This window comes from Somniosus microcephalus, chromosome 10 (genome assembly GCF_052327205.1).
Source record: "Somniosus microcephalus isolate GS21.2 chromosome 10, FLI_Smic_1.0, whole genome shotgun sequence".
Lineage (NCBI taxonomy): Eukaryota > Metazoa > Chordata > Chondrichthyes > Squaliformes > Somniosidae > Somniosus > Somniosus microcephalus.
Window position 1 is genome coordinate 70,503,573 of NC_140996.1, and position 14,973 is coordinate 70,518,545.

Here is a 14,973-nt window from a genome sequence, read left to right on the forward strand (position 1 = left end):
GATTTCCTGCACTGTGGGCCTTGTCCCTTCACCTTGTTGATTTCCTGCACTTTGGGACTTGTCCCTTCACTGTGTTCATTTCCTGCTCTCTGGGCCTTGTCCCTTTAGCTTGTTGATCTCCTGCACTTTGGGCCTAGTTTCTTTAGCTTGTTGATTTCCTGCACTGTGGACCTTTACCCTTCAGTGTGTTGATCTCCTATACTGTGGGGCTTGGCCTTTTCCCTTGTTGATTTCCTGCACTGTGGATTTGGGCTCTTCAAACTGCTGATGTCCTGCATTGTGGGACTTGGCCCTTCACCTTTGCTTTTCAATTTAAAAAAAGGCCTTTTTACCATGCAAAAGTACAGACCTAAATGTTTGCAATATTGTGTATGTTCACCAAGTAGCTAAAGAGTACATTTAAAATAAAATCTTAATTAATGTCTTCCTCCCAATGGAACCAAAAGTAGTTCAGTGCTTAATGACTCTCCCTCTGCAGCCAAAATGAACAGGGCAACAGAACATTTATTTTTTGTAACAAAGCAGTTTAGGTTGTGTCATTTAAGAAAGGAAGTAATCAATATAACAGATTATATTATTAGCAGAGATTCAGAGCGGCATAATTTTCACCTTCACCACCTGGGCAATAATCTGGCAAAACTGATCACCCACCCTAAATGCTGTTTGATTTTCATGCCTTTAAAATCAATAGAATGAAAATTGACCGGGTTCTACGAGTGGGCAATCCGCTTGGCAGATTACTGCCCAGTTGATGAAAGTGAAAATATACCACTGATGTGCAAATTGGATATACATTAATGAGAAGTATAATTGATCATTTTCTTATTTAATTAGCACAGTTTAAAACTCTAGTGATGTATATCTCACTAACAAAAACAGAGTTAATTTAGAACGTGACCATTCCATAATTACTAAATACATGCATGAGACGAAGTTGGTTGTAAAAACCAGTAAGTCAGTGTAAGATTGCTTTGGGAACATTTGCAGGAGTCACTTAAAAGGAGTAACTTTGTGAAGCTCCACCACTGTCATACAGCTTTTCAAGATGGGAACATGGGTCACAGAATCGCCCTTTTTTAAATCGCAACCCACTCTTCAACTCCTATCTTGCGAGACTCTATGAGGGGAGCCTTGCTTCACAAAATTACCTCTATACTGTCAGGTCATCTGACTTTGCCTTGCTACTTGATCGACTACAATTGCTTAAGCATGGCTTATCTTTGCTTAAACTTTCATTTCTCCTTATTTCCACAGCCGATGTATTTGGAGACTCACAATCTTGCATATAATTCAAATGAAGAAATGGTCCGTTTGGTATATCGTTGTGCCCTCTATCCCTTTCCGTTGCAAAATTGTCACAGTTTTGTTGACTGGCTAGCTTGTTACTAAAAGGATTACATCCATCACTGTGGGGTATCACACATTGATTGAAATCAGGAGGAGGTGTGTAGCTATAGGGTGAAGAGCGCTTCAGCTCATTGTGATATACTGTTTGAGATCCAGGATCCTTCTGGAACTTGGTGGACTCAGAACTAGATTGTAAGTAATATTTGTTGCTTAGTCCTTCCTTGAGTTTCTTCCATCCCAAATGATGCAATTCAGCCAGACTAAGTAAAAGGGAAATCCCTGCCACTGAAAACATAAATATTATGAAGATGTTCTTCTCTGTAGGCCTGGATATGTAGCAGTTGACCGGGTTAGGGCAAGGCCATCGTTTGCAATGGTACATTGGTTTCAGAAAAATTCCATAGATTAGATATTGACCAACTATAAAAGCCACTTCAATTATTGTCCGAATTAGTATGCTGCACACATATGTACACAACAAGGCTCCTTTCAGTCTAATTTTGCCAATTGCATCATCTTTTGTTGGCACTTTGGTCTTTTCTAACAAATATTCTTTATCCTGGAAGAGGGGTTCTCCATTTTTGTTGGTGTGGCTATTTTCTTCTTTAAGCTTTTGCTTCTCTTCCATACGCACAGTGTGCAGGGTGTGGCCCATATAGATAAGAGAGGGTGTTGAAACAAATATGATCTGAAGGACCCAATATCTGACGTGGGAGATGGGAAAAGCCTTATCATAGCATACATTTTCACAGCCAGGCTGTAGTGTGTCACAGTTAAAGTCAGACTGCTCATCACCCCAGGAGGACTCTGCTGCTGTCCCCAAAATAAGGATTCGGAAGATGAAGAGGAGAGTCAGCCATACCTTGCCCACCACTGTGGATTGCTCCTGCACCTGCTCAAGGATGTTGCCCAAAAAGCTCCAGTCACTCATCACTGCACAAACCTATGTGCCGTACCTGCAAAGGAAAAGTAACAGAAACATGAATAGCACATGTCCATTTCAGCCTAGGGCTGTTGGATTCAAAATCTAAATCCTTTTCTAGATGTCCATCTGCTCACCCTTTTCCCAATTAACCCTGATGAAGTATCTGCTTACAATGTAAATGATTGAATACTGAGATTCTGGAAGTTAAGATGGATTTTAGTTGCAGTTAATCTTTTTGTTTACCTGCTCGTTAACTATTTTTCTTACAATTGCAGAAATGGTCCTAATATGAGCAGCAAATGCTGTACAATCACTATGGAACTTGCATTTATAGAGTACCTTGTAATAAGCCTCAGAATGTCTCAAAGTACATTTATACAGCACCTTATCACATCCTCAGGATCTCCCAGTGCATTCACACAGCATCTTCTCCACACATCCACAAACAACTCCTCAGATAATGAAGCAGTCCATGCCCGCATGTAAAAAGACCTGGACGACGTTCAGACTTGGGCTGATAAGTGGCAGGTAACATTTGCACCACAGAAGTGCCAGGCAATGACTATCTCCAACAAGTGAGAGTCTAACCACCGCCCCTTGACATTCAACAGCATTACCATCGCTGAATCCCCCACCATCAACATCCTAGGGGTCACCATTGACCAGAAACTTAACTGGACCAGCCACATACTGTGGCAACAAGAGCGGGTCAGAGGCTAGGTATTCTGCAGCGAGTGTCTCACCTCCTGACCCCCCAAAGCCTTTCTACCATCTACAAGGCACAAGTAAGGAGTGTGATGGAATACTCTCCACTTGCAGCTCCAACAACACTCAAGAAGCTCAACACCATCCAGGACAAAGCAGTCCGCTTGATTGGCACCCCGTCGACCAACTTAAACATTCACGCCCTCCACCACTGGTGCACCATGGCTGCAGTGTGTACCATCTACAAGATGCACTGCAGCAACTCGCCAAGGCTCCTTCGGCAGCACCTCCCAAACCTGCGACCTCTACCACCTAGAAGGACAAGGGCAGCAGGCGCATGGGAACAGCACCATCTCAAAGTTCCCCCCTAAGTGCATTTGATCTAGTGTATATGGACTTTAGCAAGGCTTTTGATAAGGTTCCACATGGCAAAATGTTCACAAAGTTAAAAGCCCATGGGATCCAGGGCAAAGTGTCCAGTTGAATTCAAATCTGGCTCGGAGGGAGGAAGCAGAGGGTAATGGTTGATGGGTGTTTTTGTAACTGAAAGGCTGGTTCCAGTGGGGCTCAGCAGAGCTCAGTACTAGGTCCCTTGCTTTTTGTGGTATACATCAATGATCTAGACTTGAATTTAGGGGGTATGATTAAGAAGTTTGCAGATGATACTAAAATTGGCTGTGTGGTTGATACTGAAGAAGGAAGCTGTAGGCTGCAGGAAGATATCAATAAATTGGTCAGGTGGGCAGAACAGTGGCAAATGGAATTCAATCTGGAGAAGTGTGAGGTAATGCATTTGGGAAGGGCTAACAAGGAAAGGGTATACACATTAAATGGTAGGACACTGAGTAGTGCAGAGGAACAAAGGTACCTTGGAGTGCATGTCCACAGATCCCTGAAGGTGGCAGGCCAGGTAGATAAGGTGATTTACACTCTCGGGAGCCGCAAGCCTACATTTTGTTGTACTGCACTTGTGCACTAACAATGACAATAAAAGTTGATTTGATTTGATTTGATTTGATTTGAAAAGAAGGCATACGAAATGCTTGTCTTTATTGGGCGTGGCATAGAATACAAGAGCAGGGTGGTTATGCTTCAACTGTATAAAACACTAGTTAGGCCTCAGCTAGAGTACTGCATGCAGTTCTGGTCACCACATTACAGGAAAGATGTGATTGCACTAGAGACGGACTAGAGAGGGTACAGGGGACATTTACAAGGATGTTGCCGGGAGTAGAGAATCTTAGCTATGAGGAAAGATTGGATAGGTTGTGTAAAGTCTGTAGGTATTATGGCGAATTAATACACAGACTACAAGAGTAACTTTAACAGGACTTTACTATTCGAAGGTCAGGGCGAATCTGCCCAATAAATCCTGACACAGCACTTATATACCGGTGTGGTCACCGTCGGTATTACAGTATACAGCAGCCAAGATAATGTAGTGCCACACCTAAAATAGTTCTCTTAAAGGTGAACGGTTACATACAATAGTTCTCTTAAAGGTAGAACAGTTACATACACTACAATCCTCCCTTTTTAGCTTACAACATACTTATTCCCCATTAAACATAACATCATAACATATCACAGAATCACACAGAATCACAGGAACCCCACAGTGCAGATAGAGGCCATTTCGGCCCATCGAGCCTGCACCGACACAGATCCCACCCGATCCCCGTAACCCCTACACCAACACATATCCCACCCTATCCTGTAACCCCACGTATTTAATCCCCCTAACACTAAGGGTCAATTTATCATAGCCAATCAACCTAACCTGCACATCTTCATGTTAAAACTTCATGTTAAAACAGTTCACAGATGTAGTCTCTGCGGAAACAGTTCACAGATTCAGTCTCTGCGGGAAACAGTTCATAGATTCAGTCTCTGCGGAAAACAGTTCACAGATTCAATCTCGGTGGATGCGCCTTCCGTGCTTCTTGACTCGGTCCTGACAACACCTCAGTGGTGTAGCAGTTCCCTGTGGTGTAGTCGGTTCACGTTGCTGGAGTGACTCATCCAATAGTCCTTCACTGGACTTAACAGCTTGAACTTCCGTCCTTCTGAACCAGCATTGTTGGCTTGTAAAAACTTGAGTACCTTGGGAAGTTTTTCTACTTCCAAACTGATTTGGCTCCGTTCGAAGGGACCCCGTGCGTGATCTAATAGTGATGATGATGGTCCAGATGATCATCATCTTCTGCTTCGTCTTTTCCTTTTCTGCTTCTTGGAGACTCTCTGGGCTCCACTGTCAGCTGCCAGCTGCATGCATAGTTCCTCCTTCTCGTCCTCCTTTTTCCGTAGTAGCGCCACCATCTCCCGATGTTCCTTAGACTTTTTGTGATTCTTCATGGTTTCTGCACTTTGGGAGTTTTCATCACAAGCTGGGCAGAACAGGTCATCGTAATATTCGATGTCGTCCAACAGGTCATGGTAATATTCGGTGTCATCTTGAGCTAGGCCAGTGAGAGGGTCTTCTATTTCCTCCATACCCAGCTGGACATTAGCCAGCTTTTGTTCCAAATCCAGACATCTTTCCTGAAGAGACTTCTTCAGGCGTTCAGCTTCATCCAGCTTTTTCTGGGCTTCCTGCAAGTCTTTTAATAATGACGTCATTTGTGATTTCAATACTTCAACTTCATTCGGAGATTGGTTGATCGGACTATTCAATCCCTCTACTGCAGCAGCTGTTTCAACCTTCTGTTGTTCAACATTGACGTGAGTCAGCGTACTTTTGGCATCCAAGGGTTGCTCTGCTGTCATCTTCTCAGTCTGTGTTGCAACCTCAGCTATTTCAATAACTTTTGGGAGCTCCAAACCCCTCTCCTTTGAAGATTTAAACTCCTGTTCAATTTGTTCCCATTTCAGAGTCTTGTCCTTCAGCATATGAAGGAGTTGGCTGACCGTTAACTCCAAACCCCTCTCCTTTGAAGATTTAAACTCATGTTCAATTTGTTCCCATTTCAGAGTCTTGTCCTTCAGCATATGAAAGAGTTGGCTGACCGTTAACTCTTCTGACCTCATACGTTTCCCAGTAGCTGCAGGGCTGTTTATAACCTTGCCCTGGGGCTCCTTTGCTGTTTCTACTTCGCCATCATCCGCAGCCTCCACCATTCGAATTTCCCCACTTGAATCGTCCGGTGATGCTGCACCCAACTTCAGTAGGAGCTCGGAGTTCATGGCGACCAAATCAGTCTTTTCTGCCTGCAATCCGCTAACAAGCGCTTTCAGTTGCTGAACCTCTTGCTCCACCAGATTAAAGCACGCACCTTCTGAAACCGAATCAGCTTTGATTCGTTTGGCCTCCTTGCCCCGACGGTTTGTGTGCTCCTGCTCCTTTTTCTCCATCAGCTGTTTCTGTTGTCTTTCCAGGTTCTCCCACTCTGTGTCACAGAACTTTTTCATTGCTTTCATCTCTTGTTCGAAATGGCAACTCAATTGTTCTAATTGCTGTTGTAATTTGAAATGGAGTTGAGTTCGAGCCCGGTGTTCCTCAGAATTGTGCATATCTGTAAACTGGACAGACTCAGAATTCTCTGTCAAACTATGTTGTTGTTGTTAAGTGGAATTCTGTTCTGAAACTTTGTTCTCCTCTGAAGCATAAGCATTTATGCACTCCTTCGTTTTTCCAACCTTAGTCAGCAAGTCCATTTTAAACTTGTCTTTCGCACCTGGGTTGGTCTTATCGTCATCCGTTTCAGAGTCTGAGCTGATTGTCTTCACCGAGTTCTCACTCATTATTGCTTTTAAATAGTGCCATTCCATGTTTATTTCCCAGATCCACTCCCGTCCCAGAAGTGGTGGACCTCCCTCAGGTAGTACATATAAATACATTCCTTGGTGTTCTTTGCCCCTGTCTCTCACCTTGACTTTTATCTTTCCCATGGGGTATACTTTCTGCCCCGTGTATGTCTGCAATACGATCTTGGTATCTCTCAAGGGTATGTGTGAGAATAGCCGGTTGTAATCCCTTCGACTTATGACGGATAGGGCTGATCCTGTGTCCAATTCCATTTTCACTTGGACTCCGGCTATTTTTAGCATGACCCAGATAGTTTGCAGGTCAGCTTCCTTACTCACATTGTGAACTCTCAGACTACCCAGTTCCTGAACGGTTGGGTCTGAATCCGAATTCTGTTCATCTGAACTCTTCTCAGCCACCTTGTGTACCTTATTGTACTTTTCCTGCGGTGACTTTTTTTTGTTGTTGTTGGTCTTCTTTCCTGACCGGCATACCTTAGCTATGTGACCAAGTTTGCCACATTTTCTACATTCCTGGTTTTTAAACCAGCATTGGTTCTGGTTGTGTGTTGTCTTCCCACAACGATAACATTTCGATGTACCCGAAGTAATTTGATCCACACTGAGTACCGCTGCCTTCAGCTGCATTTCCGCTGTGCCTCTCGCTGTGGCTTCGTGCGATGCTGCAATAAGGACAGCCTTATCAAGTGTGAGATCGTTCTCTTCTAGCAGACGCTTTTGTGTTCCTTCCTTCGACAACCCGCACACGAACTTGTCTCTCAAAGCCTCTGTCAGATTTTCCCCAAACTGGCAGTGTTTCACTAGTCTACGCAGTTCGACCAAGTATTCCGCGTTGCTTTCCTCTTTCCGTTGCGTTCTCGCATAGAATTTGAATCGTTCCGCCAACATCAGTGGTGTGGGGTTCAAATGATCCTTCAGGACAGCAACAATATTAGCGAAAGTCTGATCCGCCGGTTTAGCTGGTGATAGAAGATGCTTCAATAGCCCGTATGTCTTTGCCCCCATTGTGTTTAATAAGGTGAGAGCTTTATCATCATCTGCTATCTTATTGGCCTCACAATATATCTCGATACGTTCTACGTACGTGGCCCAATCTTCCACCTCGGAATCGAAGTTGTTGATGTTACCATGCTTAGGCATCTTCACTATCTCTCCCTATCTTTCTGCGAAACAAACACGAAATTTTTCTTTAACTTTTTTTTTCAAAATGGCGGTTTCCCGCGCTTGTCTTCTTCCCCCGCCCACTTTCAAAATGGCGGTTTCCCGCTTCTGTCGTCTTCCCCGCCTACTGGCGGCTTCCCGCGTTTCTTCCCCTGGCGGGAGGGGTAAGCTTTTCCCTCGGGCGACGACCGCTGGCTTTCGGGGTTCGCAGCCTGCGCGTCAGCTTCAGTGCGTTCCTTGTTCCCTTTTCTCGGCAGGGCAACCGGCGCTGGGTACAACCCGTTGACGGCGAACAGTTTCAGCCGCTGGGCTGGATCTCGCTCAGTCTCCCTCGCTCGGGCTCTGTTGTTCCCTTTTCTCAGCAGGGCAACCGGCGCTGGGTACAACCCGTTGACGGCGAACAGTTTCAGCCGCTGGCTGGATCTCGCTCAGTCTCCCTCGCTCGGGCTCTGTCTCTCCCGCTCGCTCGGGCTCTGTCTCTCCCTCAGCGGCTTCCAATCGCGCCTCCCAGCCCTCTCGCAGTCCGGTGCTTTCCTCCCCGGCTGCGGCTGAGTTCTCCGTGATTTATTTAATTTTATATCTTCCCGCGCCTTACGATCCCGGTCGCAGCGCTTCGTGGCCTCGGTCGCTGCCCGGCCTTTTTCACTCCAATCGCGCCTCCCAGCCCTCTCGCAGTCCGGTGCTTTCCTCCCCGGCTGCGGCTGAGTTCCCCGCGGTTTATTTATTTTTATATCTTCCCGCGCCTTACGATCCCGGTCGCAGCGCCTCGTGGCCTCGGTAGCTGCCCGGCCTTTTTCGCCGGTCGCGGTCTAGCTGTCTCACGACGCCGTTGCGTCTCCCAGCCCGCTTGTACCGCGGCTTCCGTGCTCCACGCTGCCCCAGTCTCAGCGCCTCTGGGCCTGACTTCTGTCCGGCTCCTTTCCCCCAACCGTGGTCGAGTTCACCGCCCTTATCCTCCGTTTATTTTTTTATTTCCCCTTTACTCAGTGTCACCGTGGCCGACTTGCTTCTCGTGCTGATCGGCTCACTCACCACCGTGGCAGAAGGGACAATCAGTGCCTGTTGCTGATGGAAGGCTTCGTGTCTGAATTCTTCCTTCTTCCTTGCTCTGCAGACTCGAGTTTTCTCTCAGCAGAACGACGAGGGCGGGTGCCTCTTCTCGACGCTCGTTAACTGCTTCGGAAGTATTGTTGCCGCAGGGAAAGATCGAACTCGTCGCCACTGTAAAGTCTGTAGGTATTATGGCGAATTAATACACAGACTACAAGAGTAACTTTAACAGGACTTTACTATTCGAAGGTCAGGGCGAATCTGCCCAATAAATCCTGACACAGCACTTATATACCGGTGTGGTCACCGTCGGTATTACAGTATACAGCAGCCAAGATAAAGTAGTGCCACACCTAAAATAGTTCTCTTAAAGGTGAACGGTTACATACAATAGTTCTCTTAAAGGTAGAACAGTTACATACACTACAGGTTGGGTTTGTTTTCCTTGGAACAGAGGAGGCTGAGGGGAGACCTTATTGAGGTGTATAAAATTATGAGGGGCTTAGATAAAGTGGTGAGAAAGGGCCTATTTCCTTTAGCAGAGGGGTCCAAAACCAAGGGGCACAAATTTAAAGTAATTGGTGGAAGGTTTAGAGGGGATTTGAGGGGAAATTTCTTCACCCAGAGGGTTGTGGGGGTCTGGAACTCACTGCCTGAAAGGGTGGTAGAGGCAGGAACCCTAACTACATTTAAAAAGTACTTGGATGTGCACTTGGGATGCTGTAACCTGCAGGGCTACGGACCAAGAGCTGGGAAGTGGGATTAGGCTGGATAGCTCTTTGTTGGCTGGCGTGGACACGATGGGCCGAAATGACCTCCTTCCATGCTGTAACTTTCAATGATTCTAAGTTACACACCATCCTGACTTAGAAGTATATCGCCGATCCTTCATCGTCGCTGGGTCAAAATCCTGGAACTCCCTACCAAACAGCACTGTGGGAGTACATTCACCACACGGCCTGCAGCGGTTCAAGAAGGCAGCTCACCACCACCTTCTCAAGGGCAATTAGGGATGGGCAATAAATGCTGGCCTTGCCAGTGACACCCACATCCCATAAACGAATTTTTTAAAAAGTCGTTGAATATATTCAAGACTGAAATCGATAGATTTTTGGATATTAAAGGAAGCAAGGGATATGAGGATAGTGCAGGAAAGTGGAGATGAGGTAGAAGATCAGCCATGATCTTACTGAATGGCGAAGCAGTCTTGAAGGGCCAAATGGCCTACTCCCGCTCCTATTTCTTATGTTCTTATATTCTTATTAGCTTCATTAGGTGGGTGGAACAGTGCTGGGATTCTGTTATCACGCATTAGAGCGAGGGGGGAGAAGAAGAGGAAGAAGAAGACACAGCATCACTGAATCTGTCACTCGCAGACACCAGCTCAGAAACTGGCACTACGCATACTTTAGAGCCTAGTTGAAGTAGTGCGATCCACACAGGTGAGGCACCGAGGATGAGTGGGCTGCCGCAAGGCCAGGGGGAAAGGATAGCTCGGGAGCCAGCTCCCCAGAGGGCGAGTTTGCGCAAGAGTTCTGCCGCACACGACTAAGATGAGGATCTCAATAGGGCGGCCTTCAGAAGAAGTGTGATGGGCATGCACACTGAATTGCTAGGTGCAATGGCCAGCCTGCCAGAGTGCCTTGTGCCAATATCAAGGAGTGTGGAGGAGTCCGCCTCCAACATTGCACTGGGCTCTGTGCAGAGCTTGGAGCCCAGGATTTCCAGGCTGGAAATGATGGAAGACTCCCGAAGAGACTGTGCCAACCCAGACATGATGGTGTGTGTGATGGGTGCATAAGCGGAAGCGACCCAATGTCGTAGTGCTGCAGTGGAAGTGCAGACCACTCTCATGAAGTCTCTGCTTGGTGGCATCGTGGCTGGGTTTATCACTGTCGATCGGGTCTTGCAGGGTGTCGCAGCGGCCCAGCAATCTCTGCTCCAACACATTGCTAGGAATGCTGAGGCTACGCCCCAGGGGAGTGGCAGTGGGTCAGTGGAGCAGGAATCTGCTTTGCTCTCCCGGGATGACAGCATTCCTGTTCCCACCACTGACACTCCGCCATTGTCCTCATCGCTGCCTGTCACCCAGCCAGCCCAGACTGCTGCTATCCATGCCGAGGTGGTGCAGTCTGCAACTGGGCCTTCTAGGTCCGGAGCTGCTTCAGGTCGCCCTGCAAATCGTCCCCATGCAAACTCAGCAGCCTTCAACCAACCATGCTGCAGCCATTGGGGGAGCACTAGAGCAGGAAAGGGCACCCGGATGACAGGCACTAAGGGAGTGCACAAGGGTGAATAGTTCCTTTCGTTACTGTGTGGTGATTCTTGATCAATTTAATAATTTTGTTTGGAATCTTTGTTTTGTGGTGGCTCTCATTTCAGTTTTGTACCCAGGAGGACGCTGTGATATTCCGTGACAGAGGGATGGTATGATGGGGATGTGGTGAGCAATGGGGATCTGGGGTTTCATTCGTTGGAATCGGAGTCTAATGAGCCATTCACGGATAGCCTGTCGGAAGGTGGATTGGGATCCTGCCTCCTCCCTCCCTCCTCATCCTCTTCCTCTTGCCTCTCTTCCTCCTCCTCCCTCCTCCTCCTGCTGAGGTGGTCCCACAATCCCTGTTAACAACGGCTGCGTCTTCATGATGGCCAAGTTGTGGAGCATGCAACAGACCACCTCGAAATGGGACACTCGCTCAGCTACTCAGCTACTGGAGGGCTCCTCCCGAGCGGTCAAGGTAGCAGAGCCACTGCTTCAGCAGCCTGATGGCCTGGTCCATGATGTTCCTGGTGGAAGCATGGCTCTCATTATATGAGTGCTGGGCACGAGTGTTGGGATTGCAGAGGGGAGTTATCAGCCAGGTGGAGAGCAGATAGCCCTGGTCTCCCAGCAGCCATCCTTGAGTTTGCTGTGGTGGCTGAAAGATTGCTGATGCAGGATGAAGTAGGTACCACAATCCTGTTTCTCCACAAGACAATTCAGTACAACAGTTATGGAATGGTTTCAATTCTGTGCCCATACACTGATCAGTCCGTCCATTAAAGCTGTTTTCATACACTCTTTTCAGTACTGAGTCCTTTTTAGTCTCATCTGCAATCTCAGTTGCATTCACAGAAAAGTCTTTGTCAACTGGACCTAATGTGAAAATCTCACCTTCACTCCCAACACATGAATCCTCATGTGGTAACCTGGACAAGGCATCTGCGATTGCGTTTTGCTTTGAAGTGCGATATTCAATCGTGTAGTCATATTCACAGAATCACAGAAACCCCACAGTGCAGATAGAGGCCATTTCGGCCCATCGAGCCTGCACCGACACATATCCCACCCGATCCCAGTAACCCCTACACCAACACATATCCCACCCGATCCCCGTAACCCCACGTATTTAATCCCCCTAACACTAAGGGTCAATTTATCATAGCCAATCAACCTAACCCGCACATCTTTGGACTGTGGGAGGAAACCGGAGCACCCGGAGGAAACCCACGCAAACACGGGGAGAATGTGCAAACTCCACACAGACAGTCGCCCGAGGCCGGATTCGAACCCGGGTCCCTGGCGCTGTGAGGCAACAGTGCTAACCACTATGCCACAGTGCAACAACACTGCCCAATGTAACATTCTTGATGTGGCCATTGCAGGGATGGCAGATTTGGGCCCCCATATTGCTAGGAGCAGTTTGTGATCAGTTATCAGGGTAAACTTTCTGCCGATCAGGAACTGTTGGAATTTCGAGATTCCAAACACTATGGCGAGTACTTCCTTTTCAATTTGCGCATAGTTTCTTTCTCTCTTTGTGAGGGTTCGCAATGCAAACGCGATTGGTTTCTCTTGGGCGTCATCCATTACATGGCTTATGACAGCTCCCACACCATAACCATAACTAGAAGCATCACATGTTAACTTAAACTCATGCTGTATGTCATAGTGCGCAAGTAGAGCATCGCTAGAGAGACTTCTCTTACAAGCGTCTTAAGCTTCCTGTTGCACTTTTGTCCTCTTCCACTGGACATCCTTCTTGATGAGCTCATGCAATGGAGCTAGCATGGTCGCTAACTCAGGTAAGAAACGTGCATAGCACTGGACCATTCCAAGGAAAGATCTTAACTCAGACACGTTCTGTGGCTTTTGAGCATTGATAACAGCATTTTCCTTAACTGGTTGCAAGCTATTTACATCAACTTTCAGACCAAGGTACACAACCTCGGGCTGCACAAAAGCATATTTGTTTCTTTTCAATTTGACATTGTGGGAATTCAACCTTTGAAGCACTAAATCTAACATTTCCTCACTGCTTGTTGCAATCAGCCCATCGTCTTGATTGCATAAGCAATGTGGAATTCCTTGCAAAATCTTATCCATCGTAGACTGGAAGATTTCGGGGGAGGACTTTACATCATATGGCAGCTTGGTGTATGAGTACAGTCCCTTGTGTGTGTTGATAGTGAGATACTAGTGACTCTCTTTGTCAACATTCAGCTGAGCGTAAGCGTGTGACAGGTCAAGCTTAGAGAAAACTTTTGACCCAGAGAGTTCTACATACAAATCTTGTGATGTAGGTAACGGGTGCTGCTCATCGTCAACTGCTTGGTTGATAGTAACTTTGTAGTCACCACACAAGTGTACAGTTTTGTCTGCTTTGGGCACTACCACAATCGGGGTAGCCCATTCACTTTAGTCAGATTTTACTAACACTCTATTCTCTCTCAGTTTCTCTAGCTCTTTCTCCATCTGACTCTTCAATGCATAAGGGACCGGCCTTGCCTTACAATAGACAGGCATTGGACTTGATGCAGATATGCGCGTCATACCCAGTGATGCCCTCATAACTGTCTGTGAGCATGCTTTCGTACTTACAATAGCAAAATACTGTGGATGCTGGAAATCCGAAACAACAACAGAAAACGCTGGAAAACTCAGCAGGCCAGGCAACATCCGTGGAGAGAGAAACAGAGTTAACATTTAGGTTGAAGACCCTTCGTCAGAAGTGAGAAAAAAGCAGGAAATGAAACAGGTTAAAAAGCAAGTTTGGGGGCTGAGAAATGGGGGAGGGGATGAAAGAACAAAAGGGAAGGTCTGTGAGAGGTGAAGAGACATTAAGAGATATTCAAGGCGAGATGAGATGGTAATAGGACAGGTAAAGAAACAAAGGATGGCTCTAGATGAAGTGTGAAATGCGCTGGCAGAGTGAAAGACAGCTGCCATGTGGGAGAGAAAAAAATGGGAAAGGCACAAACCAAAAGTGTGGATAAAAAATATGTAAAAATATGATAGGGGCCGAGGTTATGATCTGAAATTGTTGAACTCGATATTGAGTCTGGAAGGCTGTAAAGTGCCTAATCGGAAGATGAGGTGCTGTTCCTCGAGCTTACATTGAGCTTACGTGGAGCAATGCAAGCGGCTGCAGACGGTGAGGTCTGAGTGGGAATGGAGCAGTGAATTGAAATGACAGGTGACCGGAAGCTCGGGGTCACCCTTACGGACTGAAGGGAGGTGTTCCGCAAAGCGGTCACCCAATCTGCGTTTGGTCTCCCCAATGTAGAGGAGACCACATCGTAAGCAGCGAATACAGTATACGAGATTGCAAGAAGTACAAGTAAATCGCTGCTTCACCTGGAAGTGGTGTTTGGGGCCCTGGACAGTGGGAAGGGGAGAGGTATAAGGGCAGGTGTTGCATCTCCTGCGCTTGCACGGAAAGGTGCCAGGTGAAATGATCTAGACAAGGGAACTAGATGTAATATCTCCAAGTTTGCAGACGACACAAAGCTGAGTGGGCGTGTGTGCTGTGAGGAGGATGCAGAGAAATTCCAGTATGATTTGGACAGGTTGGGCGATTGGGCAGATACATGGTAGATGCAGTATAATGTGGATAAATGCGAGGTTATCCACTTTGGTGGCAAAAACAGGAAGGCAGATTATTATCTGAACGGCAATAGATTGGGAAAAGGGGAAGTGCAACAAGACCTGGGTGTCCTTGTGCACCAGTCACTGAAGGTAAGCATGCAGGTGCAGCAGG

At 46.8% G+C, this 14,973-nt stretch overlaps 1 protein-coding gene across 6 annotated transcripts in view; it reads right to left on the reverse strand.

The window, feature by feature from the left end:
- Positions 1-486: 486 nt before the first annotated feature.
- Positions 487-14,973, reverse strand: part of gja5b (gap junction protein, alpha 5b) — a 132,555-nt gene continuing 118,068 nt past the window's right edge. For all 6 annotated transcript variants that reach the window (XM_085998600.1, XM_085998602.1, XM_085998597.1 and 3 more), the window contains one exon: positions 487-2,303. In XM_085998600.1, the coding sequence (XP_085854726.1) occupies positions 1,151-2,278 (1,128 nt within the window). In that variant the 5' untranslated portion in view covers positions 2,279-2,303 and the 3' untranslated portion in view covers positions 487-1,150. The remainder of the gene's footprint in view (positions 2,304-14,973) is intronic.